Source organism: Dipodomys ordii, unplaced genomic scaffold, assembly GCF_000151885.1.
Source record: "Dipodomys ordii isolate 6190 unplaced genomic scaffold, Dord_2.0 Scaffold131, whole genome shotgun sequence".
Classification (NCBI taxonomy): domain Eukaryota; kingdom Metazoa; phylum Chordata; class Mammalia; order Rodentia; family Heteromyidae; genus Dipodomys; species Dipodomys ordii.
Genome location: NW_012267347.1, coordinates 2,827,642 through 2,840,962, shown reverse-complemented (window position 1 = coordinate 2,840,962; position 13,321 = coordinate 2,827,642). Strand labels below are relative to the sequence as shown.

The window sequence follows — 13,321 nt, the reverse complement described above, 5'->3', positions numbered from 1 at the left end:
TTTTTTCTTTTTGCTTATGTGGTGCTGAGGAATCAAACCCAGGGCCTCATGCATGCAAGGCAAGTGCTCTACCACTGAGCCACCTTCCCAGCCCTGCAATGAATTCTTGACTGCATTCTTTCTCCCTTCTCTTCACACATCTACCCTTTTCCCCTTGAACCTCCTATAAGTACTCATTTCCTGCTGCTGATTTTGTTGGGCTTTGACTTTGTCTTTCTTAGAAATTATACTATTTGAGTTCTCTCTAGAGTCTGCCATTTGTCAGTTAATACATTTATAACCACTTGCACACCACCCAATGTATTTACTTATAGACTTTTAGCTTAATTCTAGCTACCACAAATGAGGGAATGAATGCAACCTTTGTTTCTCTGGGTTTGACTTATTTCACTTAATATATGTTTCTGAGTATTTACATTTCCTTATGAATGGTATAATATCATTCTTTCTTTCTTTTTATTGTGATAATAGCATACAGAGAGGTTACAATTACATGAGCAAGGTAATGAGTACATTTCTTATCAAGCATTGTTGCCTCCTTCATTGTTTCCCCTTACCATGTTTCTTATGGATGAGTAGAATTCCATTGTGTATGTATGCCACATTTTTTTTCTTTTGGTCCCTTTTGGGTCATTGAGGGGCATATTGTTCATTGATTCTGTATCTTGGCTATGGTGAATAGTGATGCAATGAACATGGCTGTGCTGGTGGCTTTACTGTAACCTTCTTTGTATGTGATCTTTTGGATAAAGGCCCAGGAGTGAAATTTCTGGGTCAAAGAGGCAGTTTTATGTTTAGATTTTTTTTCTGTCACTTGTGGATCTTGAACTCTGGGCTTGGGAGCTCCACTGCTTGAGCCACAGCACTACTTCTGGTTTTCTGAGTGGTTTATTAGAGTCTCACGGACTTTCCTGTCTGGGCTGGCTTTGAACTGCAATCCTCAGATTTCAGCCTCCTGAGTAGCTAGGATTACAGCGTGAGCCACTGGCACCCGGCTTATGTTTAGATTTTTGAGGAACCTCTATACTGTTTCCCAGAGTGATCGCATAAGCTTACATGCCCTCAACTGTGATTCTTCTTAAGGAGTTTTCAGCCTACTAGGGAAAGATAATACTGATAGGTGAATATTTGAAATGCAGAGAAGAGTGTACCAGATGAGATGTTACCAAAATAAAGAAAAATAAAGCATCTTAGGGGTCAATGGTTGTTAATTATTTTGACAGTAAGATTTATATTACAATGGGGCATTTAGAGGACATTGGTACCCAGGATATCAACAGAAGGAGATAAAAAAATAGAAAGAAGTCATAACAGGAGCAAAAATAGAAATAGTACTATTGACTACTGAGCTGTTGATTATGCAGAATATTTGGCTCCAAAATTTGATTAGAATCACATTAAAATGGAAAGATTACCTTTTGAAAAGTTCTAAGTTTATTCTTTGAATGCTTTGAAAATGAAAGGGAAGAAAGGCTATGCTTAGACTGTTCATTGGTACAATATTCTTATCTTTGTAGTAATAATGCCAGTGAAAACAATGCTAAAACAGTCAAGGAGAGAGATAAGGTGCATTGCTGTCACATTAGTCTTCCAACAGTTTAGTTGCCATCTTTCCCAAACAAATACTGTCTTGATTGCTATTAAAGCTGCTGGTGTTTAGATATCTTCAGCCCAAATGTGCATTATTATAATGGAAATTACTGTTTATTCAGAATGATTTACTTTCTATGGCTCTTCCATATAGGAGAGGTTGGGGTGATGATACTAGGGAGACTGAGTTTCATCAGTCTCCATACCAGCCACTGACAGAACAGGATGGATAAGAAGGGAAAGTTATAGAGAAAGCACAACATCTGGGGAGGAATGCTTCTTTATCCCTGGTTACTCACTATCTGAGGAGAAATGGACCTGCTGATATAAAAACAAGACAAAAAGCAGGCAGGGTGATGAAGCTGAGTGCTCCTGCTAGCCTCAGGAGTAGATCAGGGCTAGAAAGATGAGCAAGGCAGCATGGAGAATCACAGGGAGAAAGACAGCTGACAGTGTCCTTATATTTTCTGAAGGGCAGCAGTAGAGAATATTTGAAAATAAAGGTACAAGACTGAAAGCTAAAACACAGAAGAATAAGAGGGGGATGAACAGAGGAACTCTGAAATCAACCAAGACAATGAATTTCTAGCAAACATTTGATTCCAGAGAATCAAACTTTTGTGCTGCTCCATATTTTCTCCACATCCAATGAAGCTGTTTAATCAAAGGACACATATTCTACACATTTCTGTCATTGAGAAATATTTCTAAGGGGCTTCATTTGGATCCTACTTTTAGCTTAAGTAAAATGACTGCAGAAGGGAGTGGAACAGTTTTCAATGCATAATGAACATTCCAATTCTTGGACACTCCTTATGTCTTTTCTTCCCTCCTCAGCTGACCCAGTTGATGACCAGTGAGAATCAAACAATGGTGACTGAGTTCCTCTTCTCTATGTTCCCACAGTTGCAAGAAGGTGGTCTCTTATTATTCATCCCTTTGCTTCTTGTCTATGCATTCATCCTAACTGGGAACTTAATGATATTCATTGTTGTCCAGTTGGATGTAGCCCTACACACGCCCATGTATTTCTTCATTAGTGTCCTCTCCTTCCTGGAGATCTGGTACACCACAACCACCATCCCCAAGATGCTCTCCAGCCTCGTCAGTGAAAAGAAGACCATATCCCTGACTGGCTGCCTCCTGCAGATGTACTTCTTCCACTCACTGGGTATCACAGAAGGCTGTGTCCTGACAGCAATGGCCATTGACAGGTTCATCGCTATCTGCTATCCTCTCCGTTACCCCACCATCATGACTCCCAAACTTTGTATCCAGCTGACAACTGGATCCTGCCTCTGTGGCTTTCTCCTTGTGCTTCCTGAGATTGCATGGATTGCCACTCTGCCCTTCTGTGGTTCCAACCAGATCCACCAGATCTTCTGTGACTTCACCCCTGTGCTGAGGTTGGCCTGCACAGACACATCCCTGGTGGTCATTGTGGATGCCATCCATGCTGTGGAGATCCTGGCCTCCTTCCTGGTAATCGCCCTGTCCTACCTCCGGATCATTATGGTGATTCTGGGGATGCCTTCCTCGGAGAGTCGGCGCAAGGCCTTCTCCACTTGTTCGGCCCACCTGGCTGTGTTTTTGCTGTTTTTTGGCAGTGTGGCTGTCATGTATTTGAGATTCTCAGCGACATACTCAGTGTTCTGGGACACAACAATTGCTGTCACTTTTGTTGTCCTGGCTCCTTTTCTCAACCCCATCATCTATAGCCTGAGAAACAAGGACATGAAAGATGCCATCGGGAGACTTCTCAGCCAGCAAAGGGGGACTAGGGGCGCTGGGAGATAGATCCCCATCCTGCAGACAGACTAGCCTTCTGAAATTTCAGAGCTTTGCTGTTACTTGTCCATGATTATGTTCTGTTTAGACTGCCATCACAACTTGTTTACTTGTCCATGATTATGTTCTGTTTAGACTGCCATCACAACTTGGGGCTGGTACTGGTGCTTGAATGCAAGGCTTTGTGCTCTCACTTGGCTTTTTTGCTCAAAGCTGGTGCTATCACTTGAGCCACACCCTATTTTCAGCTTTTTGCTGGTTAATTGGAGACAAAGAGTCCCTTGGGATTTGTCAGCCCAGGCTAGCTTTGAAACTGTGATCCTCAGATCTCAGCCTCCTGAGTAGCTGGAATTATAAGCATGAGCCACTGGTGCCTGGCTTGTTCTACTGTTATTAATATGAATGATCAGCTGCTGGCTACAGTATTTTTTTTTTATTATGAGAATACTGTATGGAGGAGTTACATTTACATGGGCAAGATAATGAGTACATTTCTTATCAAACATTGTTGCCTTCTCCTTTGTTTCCCCTTCCTATCCCTTCCTATCTCCCCCACCCCTCCATCTCCCCCCTCAAAGTTCAGATAAGTTGATGTTAGGTGAAATGAACCCCAAGATAAGTATTCAAATGTTTTTTCTTTCATGCGATTGTTTCTAATCTAACATATTTATAAGATGATTTCTTTGTTGCTTTGTATGTCCCTCCCCCATGATATAACCCCTGCTTTCACTGTATTTGATGCTGGTATAATTTGGGGAAGGGAAAGAAAAAGAATCATTTAAATAGGGATACTGGTGGACCCATTGCAACAATGAGATGTACAAGTCGTTATGTCGAAAACGAACTTTACAACTTTGGCTACAGGATATTGATGAAAACTGGGAAGTCTATTTTTATCCCCAATAAGCTGGTGAGAGCAGAGATAGTCATTCTACCAGCTGGGCTTCTGTCCTTCTGCCCTGTGGTCTTTGTGAGACCACAGAGCAGGATCGAAGCAGAACAGAAGAGACAACAGATAACAGTTCTGAAGCTCACTACTGTCCACTTTGCCTCTGTTGCCTGTACAGCAATGAATTTCCCCTGTCATTCAACATTCCATGTAAATAAAGAGCTTTCTGATGCAAAGGAGAAGTTTTCTCTGCTTTGGACTTAGTTCATACACAAACTCAGTTCAGCAATCATGGTTAATTGGCAATGAACCTATATACATAGTGTGTTACAGGATTTTAGACCCAAAGGTGTTTTACAGATTTAATTACACAAAGAGTCTGGTTTCCTCTGCATCACACATTACTATTTAAGATATTTTAATTTATGTGACTCATCATGGAATTTAAAACATCCTGAAGTTAATCTATCAGATAGCACTATTACATTAAGTGTAGAAATCAAGTGGAATTTGAAACTGAAGGTCAAAGAAGATGGGCGATTTGCCTAAGGGCATCTAGCAGAACCAGGATGTAACCTCAGATCACCTACCACATTCTCAGTCTCCAATAAATACATAATTTTACTTAATCTACCAGAAGTCAAAGAAAATAAGTTGAACACACTTCTTCTTTTTCTTTTTTTTCCAAAATCAGAAACAGCACCACCCACCCCCCCACCTGTGCTGGCTGAAGGCATGGAGTGGCAATGTTATCGTTTTTATTTGTGCCTGTGTTTTGTCTTGAAAATACCTTCTCCCCCTCCCCAAAACAGGTGGGGAAAATAGAAGACATTCCTCCCTATTGCACAGGGACCCTGTGTCCACACCCAGTCGGCAGAAGCCGGGCAGGACTCTTGGCACATTCCTGGATCCCTGCTCGGAGGGGTGCTGGGCAAGTGATCCCCAGGCTGCTTGATCCTAGCTTCCTCCTGGTCCCTTCTCTGGCCCCCCACCCCGTCTCCTTTGGGCAACATCCCCCTACCTGGCTCAGCCCCGCCTCCCTCCTGGCCTGGGCCCCCTTGGCTCCTAGCCTCTGTGCTTCCCTCTGGGTCCTGAGGTCCCCAGAGGGGGTTATGGCTTCTCAGGGGCGTCCCCCGGAGCCCCGGTCACTCATGGTCACGGGGGCGGGGTGCATGTGCACCGCATCTATGCAGCTGCTTCTAACATATTTCTTTTCTTAAAATAATTGTTTTCCCAGTTGTTAAGCTTCCACTGTGAACCTTAGCAGTTTCTAATGAATCCTGGAGTGACAGGCTCTTTCTTTTTTTTTTTTTTTTTGGTCCAGTCGTGGGGCCTGAACTCTGGACCTGGGCGCTGTTCCTCAGCTCTTCAGCTCAAGGCTAGCGTTCTACCACTTGAGCCACAGCGCCACTTCCAGCTTTTTTCTTTTTGCTTATGTGGTGCTGAGGAATCGAACCCAGGGCCTCATGCATGCAAGAAGCGCTCTACCACTGAGCCACCTTCCCAGCCCAGTGACAGGCTCTTTCCTCTGTGGTTTTTCCAGTCCTAGGTTATTGTGGGATGTGGAAATACTACTGAACCAGGAGATTCAAGGGCCAGAATCTCTACCTTTTTTTGATGTTACATTGTGCCATTTTTAGTACTGTATATTTAATTTTACAATCTTCACTCTCCCATTCTATAATGATGTGGTTGGATTAGATCAGTGATTCCCCAAATGGAGTCAGCTTCAGAATTTATACAGAAAATCTAACTGTGAAACCTAGGCAGTTGTATTTCTGGAAATCTTGCAAGAAAATTCTAACTGTGGGTAGAATTTAGGAACAGATGGGTTAGGCAATTACAAGAACATTTCTAGCATGAGGGCTTTTCAATATTCATAAGATCAACATTTTTCATAACATTGGAGGCTATGCTAAGGACTTTGTGTTTTCTTACTTGTTATTACAACAAACTTTTGAAAAAGATTTTTTGTTTTTTCAAATGAGAGGCATGAAATGTTCAGTTTCAATAATTAGGCCAAGTACTGAAGAATACTGAATAAGATCCCCTGTATATTTCATATTCTTTTTACCCTTTCATGCATGGATAGATACCTAAGGTAATTTTATATTTTGTCTGTTGTGAATAGTTCTGCCATAAATGTGAGGCTACAACTATTTCTTTCACTTAATTCTTCCGTTTTTTTGTAATATACTCCCACTAATGGGATTGCTACATTTTGTGGTAGTTCTATTTTTTTGTAAATTTTCAAATCTCCATACTATTTCTACAATGACTATACTAATTTACCACTGAGAATGTAATGCGTTTTGAAATCAGGTATTGTAATGCCTCTAGTTTTGTTCTTTTTGCTCTGGATTTAAAAAAGAAAATTTGCTGGGTACTGGTGGCTCACACTTGTAATCCTAGCTACTCAGGAGGCTGATATCTGAGGATCACAGTTTGAAGTCAGCCCAGGCAGAAAAAATCCCCATGAAACTCTTATCTCCAATTAACCACTCAAAAACCAGAAGTAGTGTTGTTACTCAAGTGGTTAAGTGCTAGCCTTCAGCACAAAGAGCCTCAGGAACAGTGCCCAGGTCCTGAGTTCAGCCCAACAACTGACAAAAAAAAAGCTCTTCAGTGTTTGGTTTTTCTTTTGGGGGGGGGTTCGGTCGTGGGGCCTGAACTCTGGGCCTGGGCACTGTCCCTCAGCTCTTAAGCTCAAGGCTAGCACTCTACCACTTGAGCTACAGTGCCACTTCCGGCTTTTTTCTTTTTGCTTATGTGGTGCTGAGGAATCGAACCCAGGGCCTCATGCATGCAAGGCAAGCGCTCTACCACTGAGCCACCTTCCCAGCCCATCTTCAGTGTTTTTTATAATTCCATATGAATAATAAGATTTTTTATGCTTGTAAAAGACATTGTTCATATTTGCATATAGATAGCATTTAAACAATATTAATTCTACATAATTATGTGTTGAGTTGAAAGTAAAGAAAGATGGATCATTGATTATATTTTAGTTGGTCAAAATAAAATTGCTTGGGGATCTTCTAAAATTCTATAGAAATGAAAGTCTTCTTATAAGTCAAGGCTTGGGTGTTCTACTCACAAAAAATATTCAGATACATAACAGTCCTAGATAAGGGTTAATAATTAAATCCTCCAGTTTCTTATTTACTTACTTTTAAGACTTCTTAAAGGCTTATTTTTCACATATTTTTATATGATACAGAAAATAAATTGACAAAATTGAAGAAGCAGTTCAATCTCAAAAACAATCTTGTTTCCTGCCAGTGTCTCATCTACTATATGTTGGTACTTTATATGAGCATAGGACATCAGGACCACTGGGGATAATAATTCAGGCATCTCACCAGGACAGACCTAGGACAAACACATCCTTCCACAAGTGCCTCTGACCCGTTTCCTTCTGTTCTTCCAGAAAGAAGACCTAGGAAGTTATTTTGTTCATTCATATGTTACCAGATGTTGTTCTAAGACTTTGAATCATGATAAGGGAACTGAATGAAATGAGATAAATAAAAATAAATATAACTTTTGAAACAAAATCTATATGTCTGACACTGTGTACTATGGTTTACAAGTCTGTCCATATTGTCAAAAGAATCTTAAAAAATATTGCTGTGGGATGATGAAGTTAAAACTGAAAGAGACTGACTTATATTTTGAATATCAAGTACTTGAAAGCTGACTAATTAAATCCATATAATTAAAAAAACACATTCTTTAATATGCTACAGTTTTCCACATGAAAAAAATCATTTATTTTTGCTCTGATTTTATTTGACAAATATTGTGTAGCACATAGCCAAATGATTTATATTAAAGCAAATAATTTTCACACACATACACATATAGACACACATACATACAGTGTAAGTAAGACAAAATGTTGACAAGAATCCTAGTATTGTATATAAACCGCTGAGGTCACTGCAGTCTATCACAGTGACAGAAGGTGTGTTTTTTCCAGTCTCCCATGTCAAGCCAAAAGTGGCCCCAGCAGACAGTAAACCTAATGCTGTAACACAAAGTTTGAGCAGCTTTCTCCCTCGCTCCAGTATTCCATACAGAAAAGCAGGGAATGTGTGACTGCCCATCTGTGACCCCCGATGATAGTCATAACCACTCTGTCCTCACCCCACGTTGGAGATGCCCCCTCCTTTCACTCAGCCCAGGATCCATGTTCGCTTTAGCTGCCTCTTCATGGCCATCTTGATCTCCTTGTTACGAAGGCTGTAGATGAAGGGGTTGAGGAAGGGGGTAATCACTGAGTAGACCACTGCAAGGGCCCGGTCATAGTCCAGGGAGTAGCTCTTCTTCAGCCTCACATACATGAAGAGGATGCTCCCATAGAAAATGAGAACCACTGTGAGATGAGAGGCACATGTGGAAAAGGCCTTCCTCTTGCCTGCCGCTGAGGGAATCCTGAGCACTGTGCAGATTATCTGCACATAGGAGCTGAGGATTAGTAGGAAAGTGGCCAAAATCTTGCAGGAGTTTATTATGAAATCTACTAAGACATTAGTAGATGTGTCCGTGCAAGCCAAGCTCAGCACAGGAGGGAAATCACAGAAGATATGTTGAATACGATTGGGGCCACAGAAAGGTAGGCGGGACACTAAGGAAATTTCAGCCACGGGCCCAGCTAAGCCTCCCAACCAACATCCGACAGCAATCTTGGTACAAAGTGTTGGGGTCATGAGGGTGGAATAGTGGAGGGGCTTGCAGATGGCTAAATACCTATCATAAGCCATAGCTGTCAGGAGATAGCACTCAGTAGCTCCCAGAGAGTGGAAGAAATAGATCTGCAGGAGGCAGCCGGAGAATGAAATGGTTTTCTTCTCACTGAGCAAGTTTGCCAGCATCTTGGGGATGGTGGCAGCTGTGTAGCCCAGCTCCAAGAAGGAGAGAATGCTGACAAACTGATACATGGGTGTGTGGAGTCGGGAGTCCAAGCGAACCACCAGGAAAATCAGCAGGTTTCCAAATACAGTAGTGAGGTACACCACAAGTAGTAAGAAGAAGAGGAAAGTCTGCACACCTTGCAGGTGGGGGAAGCCCAAAATGATGAATTCTGTCACCTGGCTCCAGTTTCCAGTGTCCATGGCTCACCATTCATGTCCCTGTAAGGTAAAGTATGGGAACATCAGGAAGAAACAGGAGTCATAGAAATCCTAACAAGAATATTCTGGCCTGGCACCGGTGCTCACACCTGTAATCCTAGCTACTCAGGAGGCCAAGATCTGAGGATCGCAGTTCAAAGCCAGCCTAGGCAGGAAAAGTCCATGAGACTCTTCTCTCCAATAAACCACTAGAAAACCTGAAGTGGCTCTGTGGCTCAAGTGGTAGAGTGCTCACCTTAAGCTGAAGAGCACAGGCACAGTGCCCAAGCCCAGAGTCCAAGCCCCACGACTGACAAAAAAAAAAAATATTCTGAAAGTACTAAAGTCCCCCTGGCCTCTCCTGAGTAAAGTCTTTCCAGTAAATGCTTTGAGGGTCAAACACTTCCATTCCAGCCCTCCAGATTCCTCCAGACAGTGGCCAGTGGCGTAAAGTCCGCCCTGGGAAGGCAGGGCAGACTCCTCCCTCCTCTTGGCTAAGTCTCCTCAGTACCTGTGACACCTAGGTAACTGGCACACATGGGAGCAGTCACCTCTCTCTCCTCTGAGGTTACATCCTGGGCAGCCCCGTCTTGCTCCCCATCTGACAGAGGGAGGGTCCCAGGCCCTGAAGTCACATCTGCATCTGGTGGTGCCCCATCTTCCTTATCTGGCCACTCCTTCACACTCCCCCCGCCCCCCAGTCCTCCCTTCCCTAGTTCAGACCTGGCAAAGCAGCCCTCTGGACCTTTCAGCCATGTGCTCTCCCCTCTGGGATAGAAGTTTGAGTAATAAAACTTCTCTTTCTGCCTGAATACTGTCTGGTATTCTCTTCATTAGCTACCTAATTAAACCTACCTATTTATTTTACCTTACAGGTGGCCTCCTTCAAACACCTACCCTTCTCATTCAACCAGAAAGGCTTTTCTTGGATATCATAGCCCATATGAGGATTTACAGTCCATCCCATAATCCAATTACTTTGCTTAATGGAATTTATGTGAGTTTTAGTACTTATTCAGGAGGCTGAGATCTAAGGATTCAAGTTCAAAGCCAGCCTGAGTAGACAAATCTAAGAGACTCTTAACTCCAATTAACCAGCAAAAAGTCAGAAGTGGAGCTATGGCTCAAGTGGAAAAGCACCAGCTTTGAGCATAAAAGCTAAGGGACAGCTCTCAGGCCATCAGTTCAATCCCCAGTACTGAAACAAAAAATAAAAATAAAAAAGAATGAAATGAATACTTTTCAATGTCAAAAATACTTGAAATATTTGCAATTTGAACTATAACCGTTTTATAAACATCCATGAGGACAGGGAATGTTTTCTACTTTGTTTCCTTTCTTCTGTTCCCTTTTTTTTCTTTCTCTCTCTTCCCTTTCCCTTCTTTCCTTCCTTCCTTTCTGTTTTCCTCTCTATTTCTGTTTTTCTGTTTCTCTCTCTTTCCTTCCTCCCTTCTCCTTCTTTCCTTTTCCTCCTTCCTTCCTTCCTTCCTTCCTTCCTTCCTTCCTTCCTTCCTTCCTTCCTTCCTTCCTCCCTTCCTTCTTTCCTGCCTTCCTGCCTGCCTGCCTGCCTTCCTACCTTCCTTCCTTCCTCCCTCCCTTTCTTTCTCTTCTCTCTCTCTTTCTTTTTTTTCTTACTGTGTGTAACTGCTTTTTAGCTCAGGGTTTGGGCTTTCTCTTTTTTTTATTGTGAAAATACCATACAGAGGGGTTACAATTACATGAGCAAGGTAATGAGTACATTTCTTATCAAGCATTGTTGCTTCCTCCTTTGTTTCCCCTTCCTATCCCTGGGCTTTCTAGGCAAGCATTTTATCAATTGAGTCACTGCTTCCACCTTTTTTGCTTAGTTTTTGTTGTTGGTTTTGTTATTTTCCAGATAGTGTTTCTTGGCTTTTTGCCTGGGGTGGCCATCCTCCAACCTATGTCTCCTATCTGTGATTACTAGCATGAACTAGCATTTCTGGCTTATGTGTTGAGATTGGATCTTCTGAACTTTTTTCCCTAGGTATCCTCAAATTGCAATTCTCTTAATCTTTGCCTCCTGAGTAGCTGCTATTATTGATGTGACCCATGAGTCCTGGTTATTTGCCTGTATATTTTAACTACCTAGGGCCATTAGAACTATATCTATGATAGTAACAATAAATACATTTTTAACAAATATTTAAATTCAGTAAAATAAATGCTAGTTTTCATAGTCCATAGGATTGGAATATCAGTAAGTGAGCCACAGGCTACATATGGAGTTCAGGAAAACTTCAGAGAAGACATAAATTTTATTTGAAATGATACATCAGAATTTGTCATATGGAAAATGAAAATTCTTTAATCTCAACTAAACTAACTTCATTTACTCTGCCTTTTCCAGGTATATGCTTTCTTCTAAGGCCAGGCAATACATATACTCTGTACACCAAAGCTTTCATCAATCTTAAGTTTTACATGAGATAGTTTCCCAAGAAGCTAGAGAAATGCTGGACAAAACAATTTTGTTTGAGACAAAATCTTACTTACTATGTAGCTCAGGATGGTATTGAATTTACAAACCCCTGCCTCAAGTGGGCAGTTTTCTCAGTTGGGGGCAAAACTTTGCACTCAGCAGAACCACTTTTTAAAAAATTTTATTATTATGTAGTTGTACAAAGAGGTTACAATTCTGTAAGCCAAGCTATGAGTGCAAAGTATCTTGATCAATGTCACCCTTCCATTATTCTCCGCTAGCTTCCTCTTCTCACCCTACCCTCAAGTTACATAGGTCAGTTTTTACATAATGTACATTGAATATGATAACTGCATTTGTTCTTCTTTCTAGTTCTGTACTCAACCTTTTCCTCACTTTAAATCCATGTCTGTTCCCTGCTCCAGTTTTGCCTTCTGCCTTTCTGCCTCATTCAAACCTTAAGTGCATACTTAACTTTTGCAATCCAACTGACACCTGTTCTTCTCTAGACTTTTTTATTTTTATATTCCTTCATTTCTCAATATAAATTTAAAGCACATGCCTGGTGCTTCTTCGCTCTCTATCTGGTCTCTAAGTTAGTTCACACATGAGTTGTCTGGAGTCTTGACCTCAATTTTCAATCTCCATGGGAGGCTTCTCATAAGGACGAATATTGGAAGCCCAGTACCTTGTCTTTTCCTTTGTCAAAATCAAAGTTTCCCCCATGATTCCACAAGCTATTCACAGGCTGTGCCTTGTGGTGCCACCGGGTTATTTCCTATTGAGAACTAGTATCCTTACACTCACACTCTCAATCTCCATAATCCTCAGATTTCCAGACCACTCTTCTCCTTCATATTCCATTCAATATAGTTAAAATACCCCCACAAACCTTGTAGTTTCCCCCTTACATTTTTTACTTTCTTTTATTACTTCTAATTATTATGATAATTTTCAGCAACACTAAACATGAATGTGCATGGTTATCTCCCAGTGCCTCCACAATGCTGAATTTTAAATATATCCTCGACACCCATCAATTCATAACAATGAAGAGTTTTCAATAACAAACTAAGAAGTGTTGAATAATGTCATTTGGACCAAACTTCATATTGCCCTTACATTTCTCATTCTGATTCAGATCAGCAAAATCTCTTCTAATTCATAAAAAAATTCATGCCTTTACCACAAATGGTCATCAAATCCCTGTCACAGGCTAAACAGTGCCAGGAGGTTCCTGTCCAGATTGAAATGCTTGGGTTTGATTAAAAAACAAAACAAAACAACCACAACAGCAAAAAAAAAAAAAAAAACCCCTCTTCTTTCCTTGACCTGAAATCTGACTTTTGCCGACAGCTTTTAGTTTTGCTCTGTGTATTATCCCTTTTCCAACCTGGTTCAGAGTCATGCTTGTAAGCATTTTCAGTTTGACAGTGAGCCCCCAGTTATAAATCTTGACTTCTTTGCTTGCAATGATGTCATTAGAAATATACTTTCTCC

At 41.3% G+C, this 13,321-nt stretch overlaps 2 protein-coding genes across 2 annotated transcripts; one reads left to right on the top strand and one right to left on the bottom strand.

The window, feature by feature from the left end:
• The first annotated feature begins 2,376 nt into the window (after positions 1 to 2,376).
• On the top strand, positions 2,377 to 3,387 carry LOC105996427 (olfactory receptor 6K6). The gene has a single exon (XM_013030505.1). It carries the CDS (start codon positions 2,377 to 2,379, stop codon positions 3,385 to 3,387), a length of 1,011 nt encoding a protein of 336 aa, XP_012885959.1.
• A 5,058-nt stretch (positions 3,388 to 8,445) lies between these two features.
• Positions 8,446 to 9,384, bottom strand: LOC105996482 (olfactory receptor 6N1). Its single transcript, XM_013030569.1, has one exon. It carries the CDS (start codon positions 9,382 to 9,384, stop codon positions 8,446 to 8,448), a length of 939 nt encoding a protein of 312 aa, XP_012886023.1.
• Between the last annotated feature and the right edge of the window lie 3,937 nt (positions 9,385 to 13,321).